A 14371-nucleotide genomic window follows, 5' to 3' on the forward strand; every position below is an offset into this window, starting at 1 on the left:
TCTCAAAATGTAAGCTAGTAATTCTCTTTCTCTAATAGGCCAACAGAGTTTTAAACCGGGTTGTTTTCAAAATATAATGTTCATTTAGTAAGAAAAATTCTGATTAGGTGAGTTGATCAATATTTTAACTTTTATTATGTACAGACCCAGAAGCATGAGCTTATTTTACATATCCAGTAATATGTCTTACACCTCTACAACTACAGTACCTACTAGTGTTCCCCAAAAATGCTCCCTGTAAGCTCAAAACTGTCTACAAATGAAAGTTTACATGCTCATATGGGGGAAAAGTTTAGATGTTGGTGTCCACTATTCTATTTTTCGATGCATTTACTTAGCCAAAAAGCAAAAGAAAAAAAAAATCACAGAATACATCCATGTATCTAAAAGGAGAAAGGGGCGCTTGGGTGGTTCAGTCCGTTGGGCCTCTGGCTCTTGATTTCAGCTCAGGTCATGATCTCAAGGTGATGGAACTGAGTTCTGCATTGAGCTCTACACTCAGCCTGGAGTCTGCTCGTCCCTCTCCCCCCCCCCCTCTCTCTCTGTCTCTCAAATAAATAAATAAATAACATCTTAAAAAAAACCAGAGAAAGATTAACATATGAGATTCTAACTAACCTGAACATTATGTTAATAAAGGTTAACTGTAAGACCATTTATTATGAAGTAATGAGTCAAAGGGCAACTGAGACTACTCTAAATAAAAAAATTAATAAAAGCACTTTAGTTTTAGCCTATGGTTTCAAAACACAAAGCTAAAATAAAAATCAAATACACAAGCTTCTCTATGGCAGACAGTTCAAGGTTAAAGAGCATTGTTAGAAATACTAAGGCTGAGGAAATGAATCTTTTTAAAAATTGTCCACCAAATAACTCCGAATGATAGGTGCAATCTTCTTGTATGACAGAAAGCACACCACTTTCCATGCCTACGCAATAAAATGATGCTATCATGTATAGGTAAGAGAATTAATATACCATGCAACCCAAGAAGGATCTGAGAAACGGGGTAGAAAGATGCGGCTCAGAATTCTGCAAAAAGCTTCCAACTGCTTAAATCTGACACTCGGAGAACTGCGTTTCCATGAATAAATTATTCTGGCGATTGAAAATCACGCAGGAAGGGCTATGAAATCATAACAGTCAATACGAACTTCACTATGAAGTATCCACGCATAAAGATAAGTTGCATTAAGCAAGGAAGTAACTGTTTACAACGTTTATTTAAACATCTTTTTGTTTGGAAAAGAAAAATAATTGCCAAATCTATCAAAGGATTTTACTAAGCACAAATGCAGAACTATGTAGAAAGAGGAAACATTATGAAATTTATGACTAAGTGTGTTTTGTGCAACACTAGGGTACGTTTCAAAGCTTTCTCGTTTCTGGCTGTATACAAAAGTAAAAAGAAGGGCGTTTTCATTCATTGAAAACAACAGTAAAATACTGCCTGGTTTATGCTGGTTATTTTCACCATACAGTCCTGACATACGTTCCAAGACTGATTCGATTTTCATTATTCCTTTCGGGTAACTGGAAGAGGAGGAAAAGCAAAGCCGTACGCTCAACAGTTCGCTTCGTAACTGAGAAAAATCCAGCAGTGGAATATACCATTAGGCACCCAAGAGATTTAGCGGCTAGGGCAGACAAAAGAGAAAACGGCCACAGACGAACATGAGCCGCGAAAAAGATGAGAATCGGTCCCACGTGTAACTCGAGGACTGGACAAAACCCCGCTCGGCGCTGCCGGTGAAATGAGCAGATTTCGGGGCATTCCCGGCTCTCCTTGCTTCCCCGGAGTCCACCCCTGGAGCGCAGGGAAAGCCCCCAGGGCTCTGACAATGAGCTCTAAGCCCCCTTCCAGCGCTTCGCAGTTCCCCGCGGCGCCCCCTCCAGCGCTGTATTTCACCGCACCCCCAAAAAGTCACTCCCCCCGACTTCAACTACTCGCTTCAGAGAGGAGAGCGCGCGCAAGAGAGCTGCAGCTGCTGGGTCGGCCCTCTCAGGGCTCCCGGGCCGCCAGGGACCCTCGCGGGGCGGCCCGGGAGGGCCTGAGACCAGCGGCCACGGGACTTTGGTTACCTTCTCGCGCTGGTCCCAGCTGTACTGCTTCGGCCGCTCCTCCCCGCCCTCGGGCTGCGACTCCTTCTCAGCCTTCCGCCTGTTGGAGAAGAAGCACCCCATGGTCCCGGTTACTCCCCGCCGGCCCGCTCGTTCAGGTACCCTCTGGGAGTGTGGCGTGAACCCCGGGCGCCCGGGCCCCGCAGCTCTCCGGACACCGCCCCGCAAAGCCGTCCAGCGGTCCCCAGCCCGGGTTAGCCCGCCAGGCCCAACACCCCTTCTCTTTCTCCTCTCAGTCGCCCAGACCACCCATCGCAGCCAATGACCACTCAGCGCCCGGCGAGCCAATCAAAGCCCCGCGAGCCCTGCGCGGCCTATGAAGAGAGGCCGACGTACGCACACAACCAATCCACGCCCCGCTCCGGCGCCAGCCCCCAGTGGCGGGCCCTGCGGGCTCTGGCGCACGCACAGCCAAAACCCCGCCCCCGGCCCGGCCCCGCCCCTCCGAGGACTCCGTGGGGTTGCTGCTCAGAGTCCTTACCTGCTCAAAGTCCTGCTTCGGCAGCCGTGTCTCTTTGCCCTTGGTTCTCAGTTTCCAAGTTCTAGGCGCGGGAAGGATCCCCAGTTGAACATTAAGCTTCAGTTTTATGATGCAAGTGGTGAGGGAACAGGAATTGCAGCTGACACAGGAAGAGGCCCTGAAATTCGTAATTTTCCCCTCCTTTCCCCCCGCCGCCCCCCCCACATTGTCTGACTAGTGTCGTCCCCTTCAGAAACTTCCCCCAGCCACACCCTCTTTTGCCTTCTCTTCCGTGCTTTCTTAATATTCCTACGTATCACTCTTAAAATTGCACAAGTACTTAGTAAAATAATTATTTGTGTATTCTTTCCCTATTGGAAATGTGAATTTCTTGAGGCCAAAAGCCTGTCTTAAAGAGCACGTATCTTTGAATTCCCTAGGCCTGGCTGGCTCAGCTCCACGCTAGGTGCTCAATAAAACGTTTGTCAAATGAATGCATGAATGAATGCATGCTAGTGAAGGAAGTATTTATAACCTCTTTTATATATTCCTTATCAAGAAAGTGACTTAAGTGTGTGTGTGTGTGTGTGTGTGGTGAGGGAGAAGGGGGAGTTATAGTAAAGGGGTACTTCTTGTGAAATTTATAGCCTAGTGAAGGACATAAGCATTGCCATATAAGCAGTCAGGTCTAAGCAAGTGGTATAGGGTTTGTGTGAAGGTATTATATATATATATATAAACACCAAATATTAACATTTGTTACAGTTGGGCCAAATTTACCACAATACACATGTATTGCTTATGTGATAGAAAAGGGTGCCTGGGTGGCTCAGTGGGTTAAGCGTGAGACTCTTGATTTTGGCTCAAGGCATGATCTCAGGGTGGTGAGAAGGAGCCCCCCTCCCAAGGCTCTGCTGGGATGGAGCTTGCTTAAGATTCTCTCTCTCCCTCTCCCTCTGCCCCAGCCCTCCCTAAAAAAAGGCAAGCTGTTGCTTTAATTCTCTGAGTACGGTATTTTGACATCTTGGTAGGACACCAAAATGCGGATCAGCTCAGGTTCAAATTTGGTTATCTTTTTACTTTCCCACACTTATTCACATCTAGTGTATATTGTAAATGAGTCTCTAACTTAATTTGAGCATTAAGAATGTTCCCTTTTTCACTTCCTGCCTTTTATTGCACAATCAGGAAGAAAAGTGCATGTGCTCAAGTATTAGAAATTACTGCAAATTTAAGTTCCAGATCTTAGGCAATAGGGCCTTTACCCTGTGCATACTTTTTCTTCTTCTGATTGAAATGAAAGGTCTAGGTGAGGGTGTTTTGGATAAGACCCCTAGATATTTTATAGTCATACAATGTTAAAACTGTGACCACCATGTAGTGCAGTAGGGGAAACAGAGGTCTACAGAGATGAAGGGACTAATCCGTGTCACAATGAGAGTGGTTGACCAGGGACTAGAAAAACCCAGAGCCTGTGTTGTCCAGTGCTCCCTCCTACCCTGAATGCGTTCCTTTCTGATTCATCTGAAATAAAGAAGTAAAGAAGTATCTGTTTACGCCTTCTGATGCCTATGGGAGCTCTGTCCTTCAGTGATGCTCTTCCTCTTAATGAACAAACAACAAAACCAATTTTAGAGAAACCATCCCGAAAACTCTCCTAGGTTTGAAGTATTCATTAATGAGAAACTCAAACCTAAAACAAAAATCTATATCCGACAGTGATCTTTGCAGGGACCCTAAGCAAAAGGGAAGATAAAGTCCCCATTCTGTTAAATCCCATCCCACCATCACCCCCAGCCAAAAATAAAGAATCGAATTAAATGAAAATTTAAAAATTGGGGACTAGAAAGCCAAGGAACAGAGCTAGTAATAGAGTTCTGCCATGCTCTTTCTTACTCTTTCTTTTCTGCTCCTCTCTCTGTTTTTCTCCCCTCTCCCCACCTTGGATTCTCAACACCACTTTTTTTTTTTTTTCATCACCACTGTTTGGCACAAACCAATTCCCTTTACGTACTCATCGGCATGCACCATATATGTGGCTGAGAACAGCCATCCCAGCCTGATTCCTCATGGCCTTTCTGTCCAAGTGTATGCTACAATCTCTTTATATCTTAGTTCAGATTCTCAAGGAAGATAACCACATAAATTGGTGGCCAATCAACACCAGGATGGTTCTCCCTCGGTCAAATGTACACCTTTGGTCTCACTGCTGCAGCTGCACAGATGAACTTCATATCACAAACATGGGTGGGGAGCAGGTACTACAAAGGGGACATGGGCCGGCAGTTCTTAACTCCGAAGAAGAGTCCAGGCAGAAATCGGTTGTTCCTTCAGCCTATCCCCCTCCTGCTACTTACACCCTGTGACTTCTTTTCTGTAGAAGGCTGCCCTTTGTATTCAGCTTAGATATATTCAGCTATGTTAAAAAGGTGGGTTGTGGGTTTGTACCTGGCCACAGGTCCCTGAGAGAGTCTGGGTTTCCCATGTGTCTTGGCCACAGAAGTGGCATAGTTACTTCTCAGAAGACAGACCTGAAGAGGTCTGTCTCCACAGCATGAATAAGTCAATTACCCCAGCAACAGCAGCTGGAAAAGTCCCTGTTCTTGAGTTGACCCGACACATGCTTGCTCACTCTGCACTCAACGGAGGAAACACTTGACAAGTGAAGGAGAAGGGAAGGGGAGGAGTGTTCCCATTACTTACCGCTGTGTAACAAATTGCCTGAAACTTAATGGCTTAAACAACAATTACTTGCTTTGCTCACGAATCTGAAACAAAGGCAGGACTCTGAGGGGACAACTGAACTCTGTTCAATATTGCATGCATTCGAGGCCTCGAATGGCTGGGGGACTGGCCAGAAATCACTCTATGTGAAATCTCAGGGCCTCTCCATGGGATCTCTCCGGCAAGGCCGGGCTTCCTCTATTGTGGGATAGTGGGATGGTCGGGCTTCCTCTATTGTGCTGAGGGCTCCAAGAGGGAGTGTTCCAAGAGACCAAGACAGAAGTTGCAAGGCCTCTTAAGATGTGGTCTCAGACATCACGCAATATGGCTTCCCCTGGATTCTATTGGTCACACAGGGCTGGCCCGAATTCATGAAGGGAGGGGACTGAACAAGGGAATGAATACTGGAAGGCACAGATCTTTGGGGTGTCATCTCAGGGGCTGGCCACCACAGCAGGAGTCAACTCCATCAGTAGTACCACATACGTACCGAAGAAGATGATTGGAAGATTAAAAAAAAAATCGCACAGGCAAATAACTGTTTCTTTCTTTTCATAGACTTTTGAGCCAACATTTTTCTCATACTTTAGCTTTTAGGTACTTCTTACCGATTTTCTTTTACTACCTTATTGACCAATTCTATTTCTAAAGGCATCACAAATTGTGTGTAAACAGGTTTTTCCTACTGCTCTTAGCATGGGATATCTTATTCACTGTTGTTGGTAAGATTCTTAACGTAAGCCAAGGAAAAAATATTCAAACGTTAGTACAGAAGAGGAATAACAGGGGAAACAGACTTCTAACTCAGATTGGGCTGGGGAGGGTGGAAGAGTCTAGAAAGACTTCTCAGAAGTCAATGGATTTAGCAGCATAAAATAAAAATAATTCCAGTAACTTTTTATAGCAAAGCAGTTCCAATGGAAACTATTTAAAAAAAATAGCTTTGGGACTAAAAATTTTTTTTTCTAGTGGAATTTCCATCTTCTAAATATTCATCTCAATACTTTTCAGGAAAGGGACAAACTATGATAAAACTAAGAGCTAATCAGAGCATGTTAGTTCATGAAATTTGTTTTTATTCTTGGGATTTTATTAACAAAAGAGAGCTGCTTGCTATTTCACCCATGCTAAATGAGAGATAATATTTTTTACTTTCCTCTACACATGGAGACAAAAAAATAAGTCTTAATCTGACCTCTAGAAGATCCCAACCCACATAATTGCTACTCGTCAACATTTGTATAGTGTAAAAATAATTCCAGAGTAGTGAAAAAGAAAGATTTGGGCGAGATAACTGATGCCACAAGGCAAAAGTTTTAGTAAAAGGAGATCTGATAGCATTTCCTAAATCTTATACGAGAAAATGGTTATTATCTTATAGATGGCCATTAGCTAGGCAGGCCTGACACTTCCTGGGGCTTTTAAGAATAGGATTTCTTTCCTCCTCCACCTCTCCCAGTTCCTGACAAAAGTAGAGAAAAAGTGTTCATTCTAGACAAAAATCTTTCCTAAGAGCTGCTCTGCTGGTTGAGTATGATGCTCACCTCCTCAGCTTCCTGCCGCAACCCCCCAGCTGCATAGTACATTCTAAGACCAGGATAAGAAAGTGAACCAGGGACGAAGAGATCCCTTTGGTACTTCTTTCGTGTGCTCACTAATTCTTGATGCCAAGGATGGCATCGAATAAACAACAATTCACTCTAAGGCAGGGAGAAACCCAGGATTAGTAGGGTTTGAAGTTTATGCAATTTGGATTGGGTCCTTTTTTAAATTGAGATATAAGTGGCATACAGCATTATATTAGTTTCAAGTGTACAATGTAGTGATTTGATATTTGTATACCTTGCGAAATGATCACCACCATAAATCGAGTTAACATCCTGCCATATATGCTTACAGAATTTTTTTATTCTGATGATGAGAACTTTTAAGATGTACTGTCTTAGCAATTTTCAAATATGCAATACAGTATTATTAACTGCAGTCACCACGCTGTATGTTACATCCCCAGAACTTTTTTAAATTTAATTTTATTATGTTATGTTAATCACCATACAGTACATCATTAGTTTTTGATGTAGTGTTCCATGACTCATTGTTTGCGTATAACCCCCCCCCGAACTTTTTTATTTTATAAATAGAAGTTTGTACCTTTCGATCACCTTCACCCATTTTGCCCACCCCTACCCACCCCCCCTCCGGCAATCATCAACCTGTTCTTTGTATCTATGAGCTTGAGTTTTGGTTTTTGTTTGTTTGTTTAGATTCTACATATGAGATCATGTGGTATTTGTCTTTCTCTATTTGACTTATTTCACTTAGCATAATGCCCTCAAGTTCCATCCATGTTGTCACAGATGTCAAGATTTCATTCTTTTTTACGGTTGAATAATATTCCTGTGTGTGTGTGTGTGTGTGTGTGTGTGTGTGTGTGTGTACACATCCTCTTCTTTATCCATTCATCCATTGATGAACACTTATGTTGCTTCCATATCTTGGCTATTGTAAATAATGTTGCAATGAACAAGAGGGTGCATATATCCTTTCAAGTTAGTGTTTTCATTTCCTTCAGATAAATACCCAAATGTGTGGTTGCTAGATCACATGGTAGTTCTATTTTTAATTTTTTGAGGAACCTCCATTCTGTTTTCTGTATCGGCGACACCAATTTACATTGGGTTGGGTCGTTTTTAAGAAAAATAATACAAAAATATGAATAGCAAATTGCTAGGACCCCTGCTGGGGTATGTACAGGACTTATACAAATGAAGGGCTCTACCATTTATGTTCCATTAGTTATACTATAAGCTGCCTATCCAAGGGTATTAGGGATATTATTTCTTGGTGAGTCAGATCTAAGTTTGGACATACTACATGTTTTTCATGTACTAGTTGGCTTCAGAATATATATATATATATATATGGCAGCCCATTATACGAAGGATTAAGAAGACCATACTTTCCTGGCAGTTGTAGATCTGCCACAACTTATGAAAACCTTCAATGGGAACAGAGAAGTCAGCCGGCTCAGGCTGCTGAAAGCCAATCAAAAATCAGGCACTAGAGTCAGATATGCAAAGAACAAAATTCCTAATGCTAACTATACCGACCTGTTAACCATCCTCAGAGACATTCAGACAACCAGAGGTCCCAATTTGGTCAAAGTCTTAAAAACTTTCCAGTGAGAAAGAAAAGTTAGGATCTTGACATTTATATGTGGGCTCAGCGTTTCGATTCTAAATTGGGTTTGACTACAAATTTTTCTTTTTTCAAACTGTTCATAAGACTGATGTTTACACTTCCTGTTGAGACAGTGTAAGCCCTTATCAAACCTGTCACATTGTTCTTTCTTGGGAGTCGAAATAAATTCAGTTCCTACATCTCTTGCCCAGCTTTTTATTTTAACAATGGTAACATTCAATTTTATAGTCGCTTACCCCATTGCCTACTCGTTGATAAGAAACCCTTCCTTGAAAAGGGTCCCACCAGGGGCACCCGGGTGGCTCAGTCAGTTAAGCATCCGCCTTGGGCTCAGATCATGATCTCAGGGTCCTGGGACTGAGCTGGTTGGGCTCCCTGCTCAGTGGGGAGTCTGCTTCTCCCTCTGCCCCTCCCCCCACTCATTCTCTCTTTCTGTCAAATAAATAAATAAAATCTTTAAAAAACAAAGAAAAGGGTACTACCAAAGTGCAATTTTCACACAATTAAAAACATAATTCCTATACCAATTGACAGTGATCTAGTGTCCAATATTTATTTAATTCATTAATGAGGAAGCCCAAAGGTCAACAAGTTGGTTCAAAGTGGATATGAGAAAGAGGGCTTTATAGAGTTTAGTGAAGAAAAAGGACTATTGAAATAACATTGCTACCATGAATACAAACCTGGTTAACGTCCTAAATGGAAAAAGACACAGGAGATTTGGGATCTTTTCAACCAGGCAGAAAAGAAAATCATCACACTTTGCCAGTTTTCTGTAAGTTGACCTCTAACTTTACAGACTTATCAAATATCTGAGTACTAATCAGCAGTACACTGGATGCCAAACAAGTTACATTCTGTTAAAGAGTCAGCTGAACCGGGGCGCCTCGGTGGCTCAGTTGGTTAAGCGACTGCCTTCGGCTCAGGTCATGATCCCGGAGTCCTGGGATCGAGTCCCACATCGGGCTCCCTGCTCAGCAGGGAGCCTGCTTCTCCCTCTGACCCTCCCCCCTCTCATGTACTCTCTCTCTCTCTCATTCTCGCTCTCTCAAATAAATAAATAAATCTTTAAAAAAAAAAAAAAGAGTCAGCTGAACCTTAGTCAAGCGTATAGGACAGTGCTCCCAGAACAGCATTTAAAGGCCATGAAATCAACTTGCTTCTTCCCAGATTTTATCCCATTTTTATTAACATGACTCCAGGGTGGTGTGATAGCTGCTAGTTTCCAGTAATCGACAGTGAAATCACAAGATTTGCAGTTTAGTATTAGTATGCCCCTCAAGAATTTTGGTCTGGAATTCGAGGCCTTGTTGGTTGTCTTCTTTGGGTTTTAGGCTTGCAAAAGAATGTTTCTTCATGATTCATTTTTCTAAACTCTTGGTCCAAGAGTAGACTGCCAAATTAGCCAAAGTGAGCAACTGGTGATGGAACGAGTTGGGAAAATCTTAGGCTGGAAAAATCTTGGGCTGTGCTATGTATGGGTTGAACTGTGTTCCTTCCAAAGTCATATGTTGAAGTCTTAACCTCCAGGACCTCAGGATGTGACCTTATTTGGAGGTAGGGTGTTTATGGAGGTAATTGAGTTAAAGTCATTAGGGTGGGCCCTCATCCAATATGACTACTGTCCTCATAAGAAGAGGAAATTCAGACACAGACACTCATAGAGGGAAGACATTGTGGGGAAACACAGGGAGCAGATAGCCACCTACCAGCTAAAGACAGTGGTCTTTGGACAGATCCTTCCCTCACGGCCCTCAGAGGGAACCAACCCAGCCAACATCTTGATCTGAGACTTCCAGCCTCCAGAACTTTGGGGAGACCATGCATTTCTGTTGTTTAAGCATCAACTCCCCCAACCCCCAGGCTGTGGTCATTTGTTATGGCGGCCCTAGGCTGACTGTGGGAGTTTCCCTTCTGCCATCATGTGGAATGAGGATCTGATTTTGTTCAGGCTTGTGATCAGAACGCAACATCTCCCTGGGTGAGAGCTTTAGTACACAGCTATCAACAGGAGTCACGGGATTGCGCTTTCAACTTCTGAAGTCCTGCTTCACTCCATTTATAATGGAAAATGTTCCAGTTGGCACATTAGCCAGGCTATCCTCCATCAAGATAAGTCCTAACATTCTCAGTGCATGCTAAGCCCCCAGAAACCTCACTGAGAATGCCAGAGGCCTTTTCGAAGCCAGTGGATATGATGGGCTACTCTTGGTTATGGCTGCACACACCTGTTCTCTGGGCCATCCTACGGCTCAAAGCCACAGAAAGATCTGAGGAGGGCCTAGTGTTAAGCGGGTTCAACCGGTGCTGATCGGCAATACTTACGACCTCTCTGGCAACAGAATACGTGCTGTAGGTGCAGATTTTTCATTGATCTTCTTGTACCTAGTGAAGGCAGTGGCTTGTTTAAAACTAGTGAGGTTTCCTCTAAACTCTGCAAGTTGTAAAAAGGTCTAGAATTCCAAGACTCTTTACCTGCATGTTGTGGAGGGGTGGCCCCACCATGGTGCCCTGGTAACCTTGTGTGTATCCACAGAGGGTACATAGACAAGGCTTGGACCCCTCTGGCTCTAAGTCTTGGCAGGGATGCCTCTGATCCTTCTGGAACATGAGAGCATGGGAGGCTTGTGAGGAGCTGCTTTGAACCCATTTTACCACTCACCTCCCTGTCTCGCCCCTGGGAGATATCAGCCTGGGAGACTGTCATGTGATAGTTTTTTTTTTTCATGGAAATATATTTGACATATAACTTTGTGTAAATTTAAGAAGTACACACGTACACGATGTTCCTTTGATACATTTAAATATTGTAATATGTTTGCCATTGTCACAATAATTAACACCTTTATCAAGTAACATAATTAGCATTGCTTTTTAGTGGTTGGAATAATTTAGTTCTACTTTCTGAGCAAGTTCGGTGATTATAATACAATATTGTGAATATTCACTATGCTGTGCGTTAGATCCCTAGGGTTTTTTTCCTACTCATCCCAAGTTTGTACCTTTAAACAACATGTCTCCTATCACCTCACCCCCCCATCCTCTAGTAACCCCCATTTTACTTTCTGTTTTTACAAGTTTAGTTTTTTTAGATTCCATATATAAGGGAGATGATACAGTGTTTATCTTTTCTCTGGCTGACTTATCTCACTTAGCATAATGTGCTCTGAGTTCTTCCATGTTGTGGAAATAACCTAAGCACCCATCAATGAATGAACGGATAAAGATGTGGTACACACACACACACACACACACACACACACACACACAGAGGAATATTATTCAGCCATGAGAAAGGACCTGCCTTATCATAAACTGGGTGCTGATAGGTATGAGGCTTTCTGCCTTGCCCCCTTAGGGCAGAGCTGCAGGCTATAAAACCACTTAGCCGCAGTCTAGAATATGCTCCCGAGCAACAGAGTGTCCTATCACTTGTGTTCCAGTCATTTGGCCTCCTTCGTTTCAGTACTGCCCTGCTCACCGGCCATGGGGAGCTAGCCTCTTCCTTTGGCTACGCTCTTCCTTCCATTGCCTTTGTGAGTAAAGAACTAAATCTGAAAAAGGGCTTGTTATTTCTTGACCAACAGAATCTGTCGTCTGGCTTTGCTTCGCGCTTGACACGTAATCACATGCTATCCAGCCAGAGACAAAGGCTGGGGTCTTGGAGGAAGAGGGAACAGGAAGAAGGTTTTTTGTTCTGTTTTGTTTAAAGATGTTATTTATTTATTTGAGATAGAGAGAAAGCACAAGCAGGGGGGAGGGGCAGAGGGAGAGAGACAAGCAGACTCCCTGCGGAGCGGGGAGCCTGATGCGGGGCTCGATCCTAGGACCCTGAGATCATGACCAGAGCCGAAGGCAGCTGTTCAACCAACTGAGCCACCCAGGTGCCCCGAACAAAACTTTTCTAAAGTGTGTGTGAGAAAATACTCACGCATGATGTGGTGAAAAATAGAACACAAGTTGCATATTGATATAGAAAAAAATCAATGTAAAATTTATATAAGCATAGAAAAATGTGCAAGGAACTATGTTAAAATATTAACTGGTTGTCTGTGGATGGTGGGAATGTAGTGTTTATTATTTTATTATTTGTACTTCCAAAGAAAAAAAGGGTATGTGTTATAGGTATAACCTGCTTCAGCAAATTATGTAAAAAATCACATCTTCAAAAAACTTCAGTTATTCTCTTTCCTCTGTCCTTATAAGCAGGCACTCCAGTATCTTCCCCCATAAGGGGAAGTGGAGGGCGGAAGGAGCCAATGGGAGGCCTGTGACAACTAACGGCCTCAACTCGAGTTACCCCACAGATGGCTTTTCTCTCACGGCGGTTTTACAGGGTGTGTGTGGTGTGTGTGTGTGTGTGTGTGTGTGTGTGTACTTGCCAACGGTACCTCCACCTCTGCCTTTCCAAGCTTACAGAATCCTCGATTTCTGGTGTATGTTGACCAGCTCATTATTTCTATTTCATACTATTGCAGCTTTCACTATGAGACATAAAATAGAGTTTTGTCCTGCTCAGTTTTCTATGCTGAGGTCTGAAAATGATATCAAACTTTTTGAATCTTGGTGGATTGATTCTGAACAGCAACAAAAGGCAGAATATGTTCATATTCACAGTGACAAGACCCAGAAGACTTGGGTTCATCCCTGATTGATGGCCACACCCGCCCCAACCTCTGTGAGGAAAGAGGAACCGAATCAACATAACCCAGTCCAGAGCCAGCTCTCGTGTGAATCAGTATTCCATGCATAAACGTGTCTCTGCTTGGCCTCCAGGCAGTTGGCATGGCGGTTATGATGGTAGCCAGAGTTCTCTCATGGGGTGTCCAGGAAACTCTCATAAAATCCTGGAAAGAAGTGTATTTTCTCCCTTGGTTAGCACTGTTGGGGTGTTGTCACCCTCAGGGGCAGTGAAAGGGAAGAACTGAGTCTGGTAAATACAATCGCCTCTAATGAAAATAATCAAAACTTCATTTTCATCCCTTAAGTTTCTCTTTGTTGGCTCAAGGTTGAGGGGATACAATCTGACTTGCGCTTCCTTTTCTTACTCCTGGGAACTGTACCAAGAGGATATGCTTTTTCTCTGCTCTTCTGGTGCTTAGCCAGGTTGGAAAATAAGCAGAAGACTTTATTTTTATTTATTTATTTATTTGAGAGAGAGAGAGAGTGAGAGGGAGGGAGAGAGCACAGGCAGGAGGAGTGGCAGAGGGAGAGGGAGAAGCAGGTTCCCCGCTGAGCAGGGAGCCCGATGCGGGGCTGGATCCCAGGACCCTGGGATCATGACCTGAGCTGAAGGCAGACGCTTAACGATTGAGCCACCCAGGTGCCCCATAAATAAAATCTTAAAAAAAAAAATAAAAAACAAAGTCCCACGACTCCTGGCATTCGATGAACTCACTGGCTCAATAACAGTTTACCTACCGTCACATGAATACTTTATTTATCTTCTTTCCTTGTCTTTAATTAAGTGTCTTAGAAATTTTGAAAGGTTACAGAGGAGTAGGGACTGTAACTGGCTTATCTTCCGGGCTAGGAAATGTTCTCGTTGGCTCTGGATGTGAGTTTGTTGAGGAGGAGTCTCACATAACAGCCGGGTAATACCCTAAAGCGTTGGCATTGACAGCAGAGTGCTTCTTTCCCAGTCCACGGACCACTGAGGACTCCATCTCTGTCCTTTTAGACTGTACTTTTTCACCACAGGTAACATTTGTAAACTCTCCTTTGTGTTGCGAGTTTGTAATTAAAGATATGTAGTAAAATGTTAGAGCAGGTGTCAAAAGACCTTGACAATTATAAGGATAGCAATTCAGTTTTTGCTTTTTTTTTTTTTGACTAAGCAGTCATCTAACTTCAGCTCTTAGACAG

General features: G+C 43.2%; 1 protein-coding gene across 5 annotated transcripts in view; it reads right to left on the minus strand.

The window, feature by feature from the left end:
- The window catches only part of RP2 (RP2 activator of ARL3 GTPase), a 63952-nt gene extending 61246 nt beyond the window's left edge, over nucleotides 1–2706 (minus strand). For 2 of the 5 annotated variants that reach the window (XM_028113386.2, XM_028113387.2), the window contains exon 1: nucleotides 2083–2398. In XM_028113386.2, coding sequence (XP_027969187.1) covers nucleotides 2083–2184 — 102 coding nt within the window. In that variant the 5' untranslated portion in view covers nucleotides 2185–2398. Of the gene's footprint in view, nucleotides 1–2082; nucleotides 2399–2602 lie in introns of those variants that run through there. The other 3 variants (XM_028113385.2, XM_028113384.2, XM_028113388.2) reach the window with 2 other exon arrangements.
- Between the last annotated feature and the right edge of the window lie 11665 nt (nucleotides 2707–14371).

This window comes from Eumetopias jubatus, unplaced genomic scaffold, assembly GCF_037043125.1.
Source record: "Eumetopias jubatus isolate StellerSeaLion01/CBP00866 unplaced genomic scaffold, mEumJub1_p1.0 scaffold_11, whole genome shotgun sequence".
NCBI classification, from domain to species: domain Eukaryota; kingdom Metazoa; phylum Chordata; class Mammalia; order Carnivora; family Otariidae; genus Eumetopias; species Eumetopias jubatus.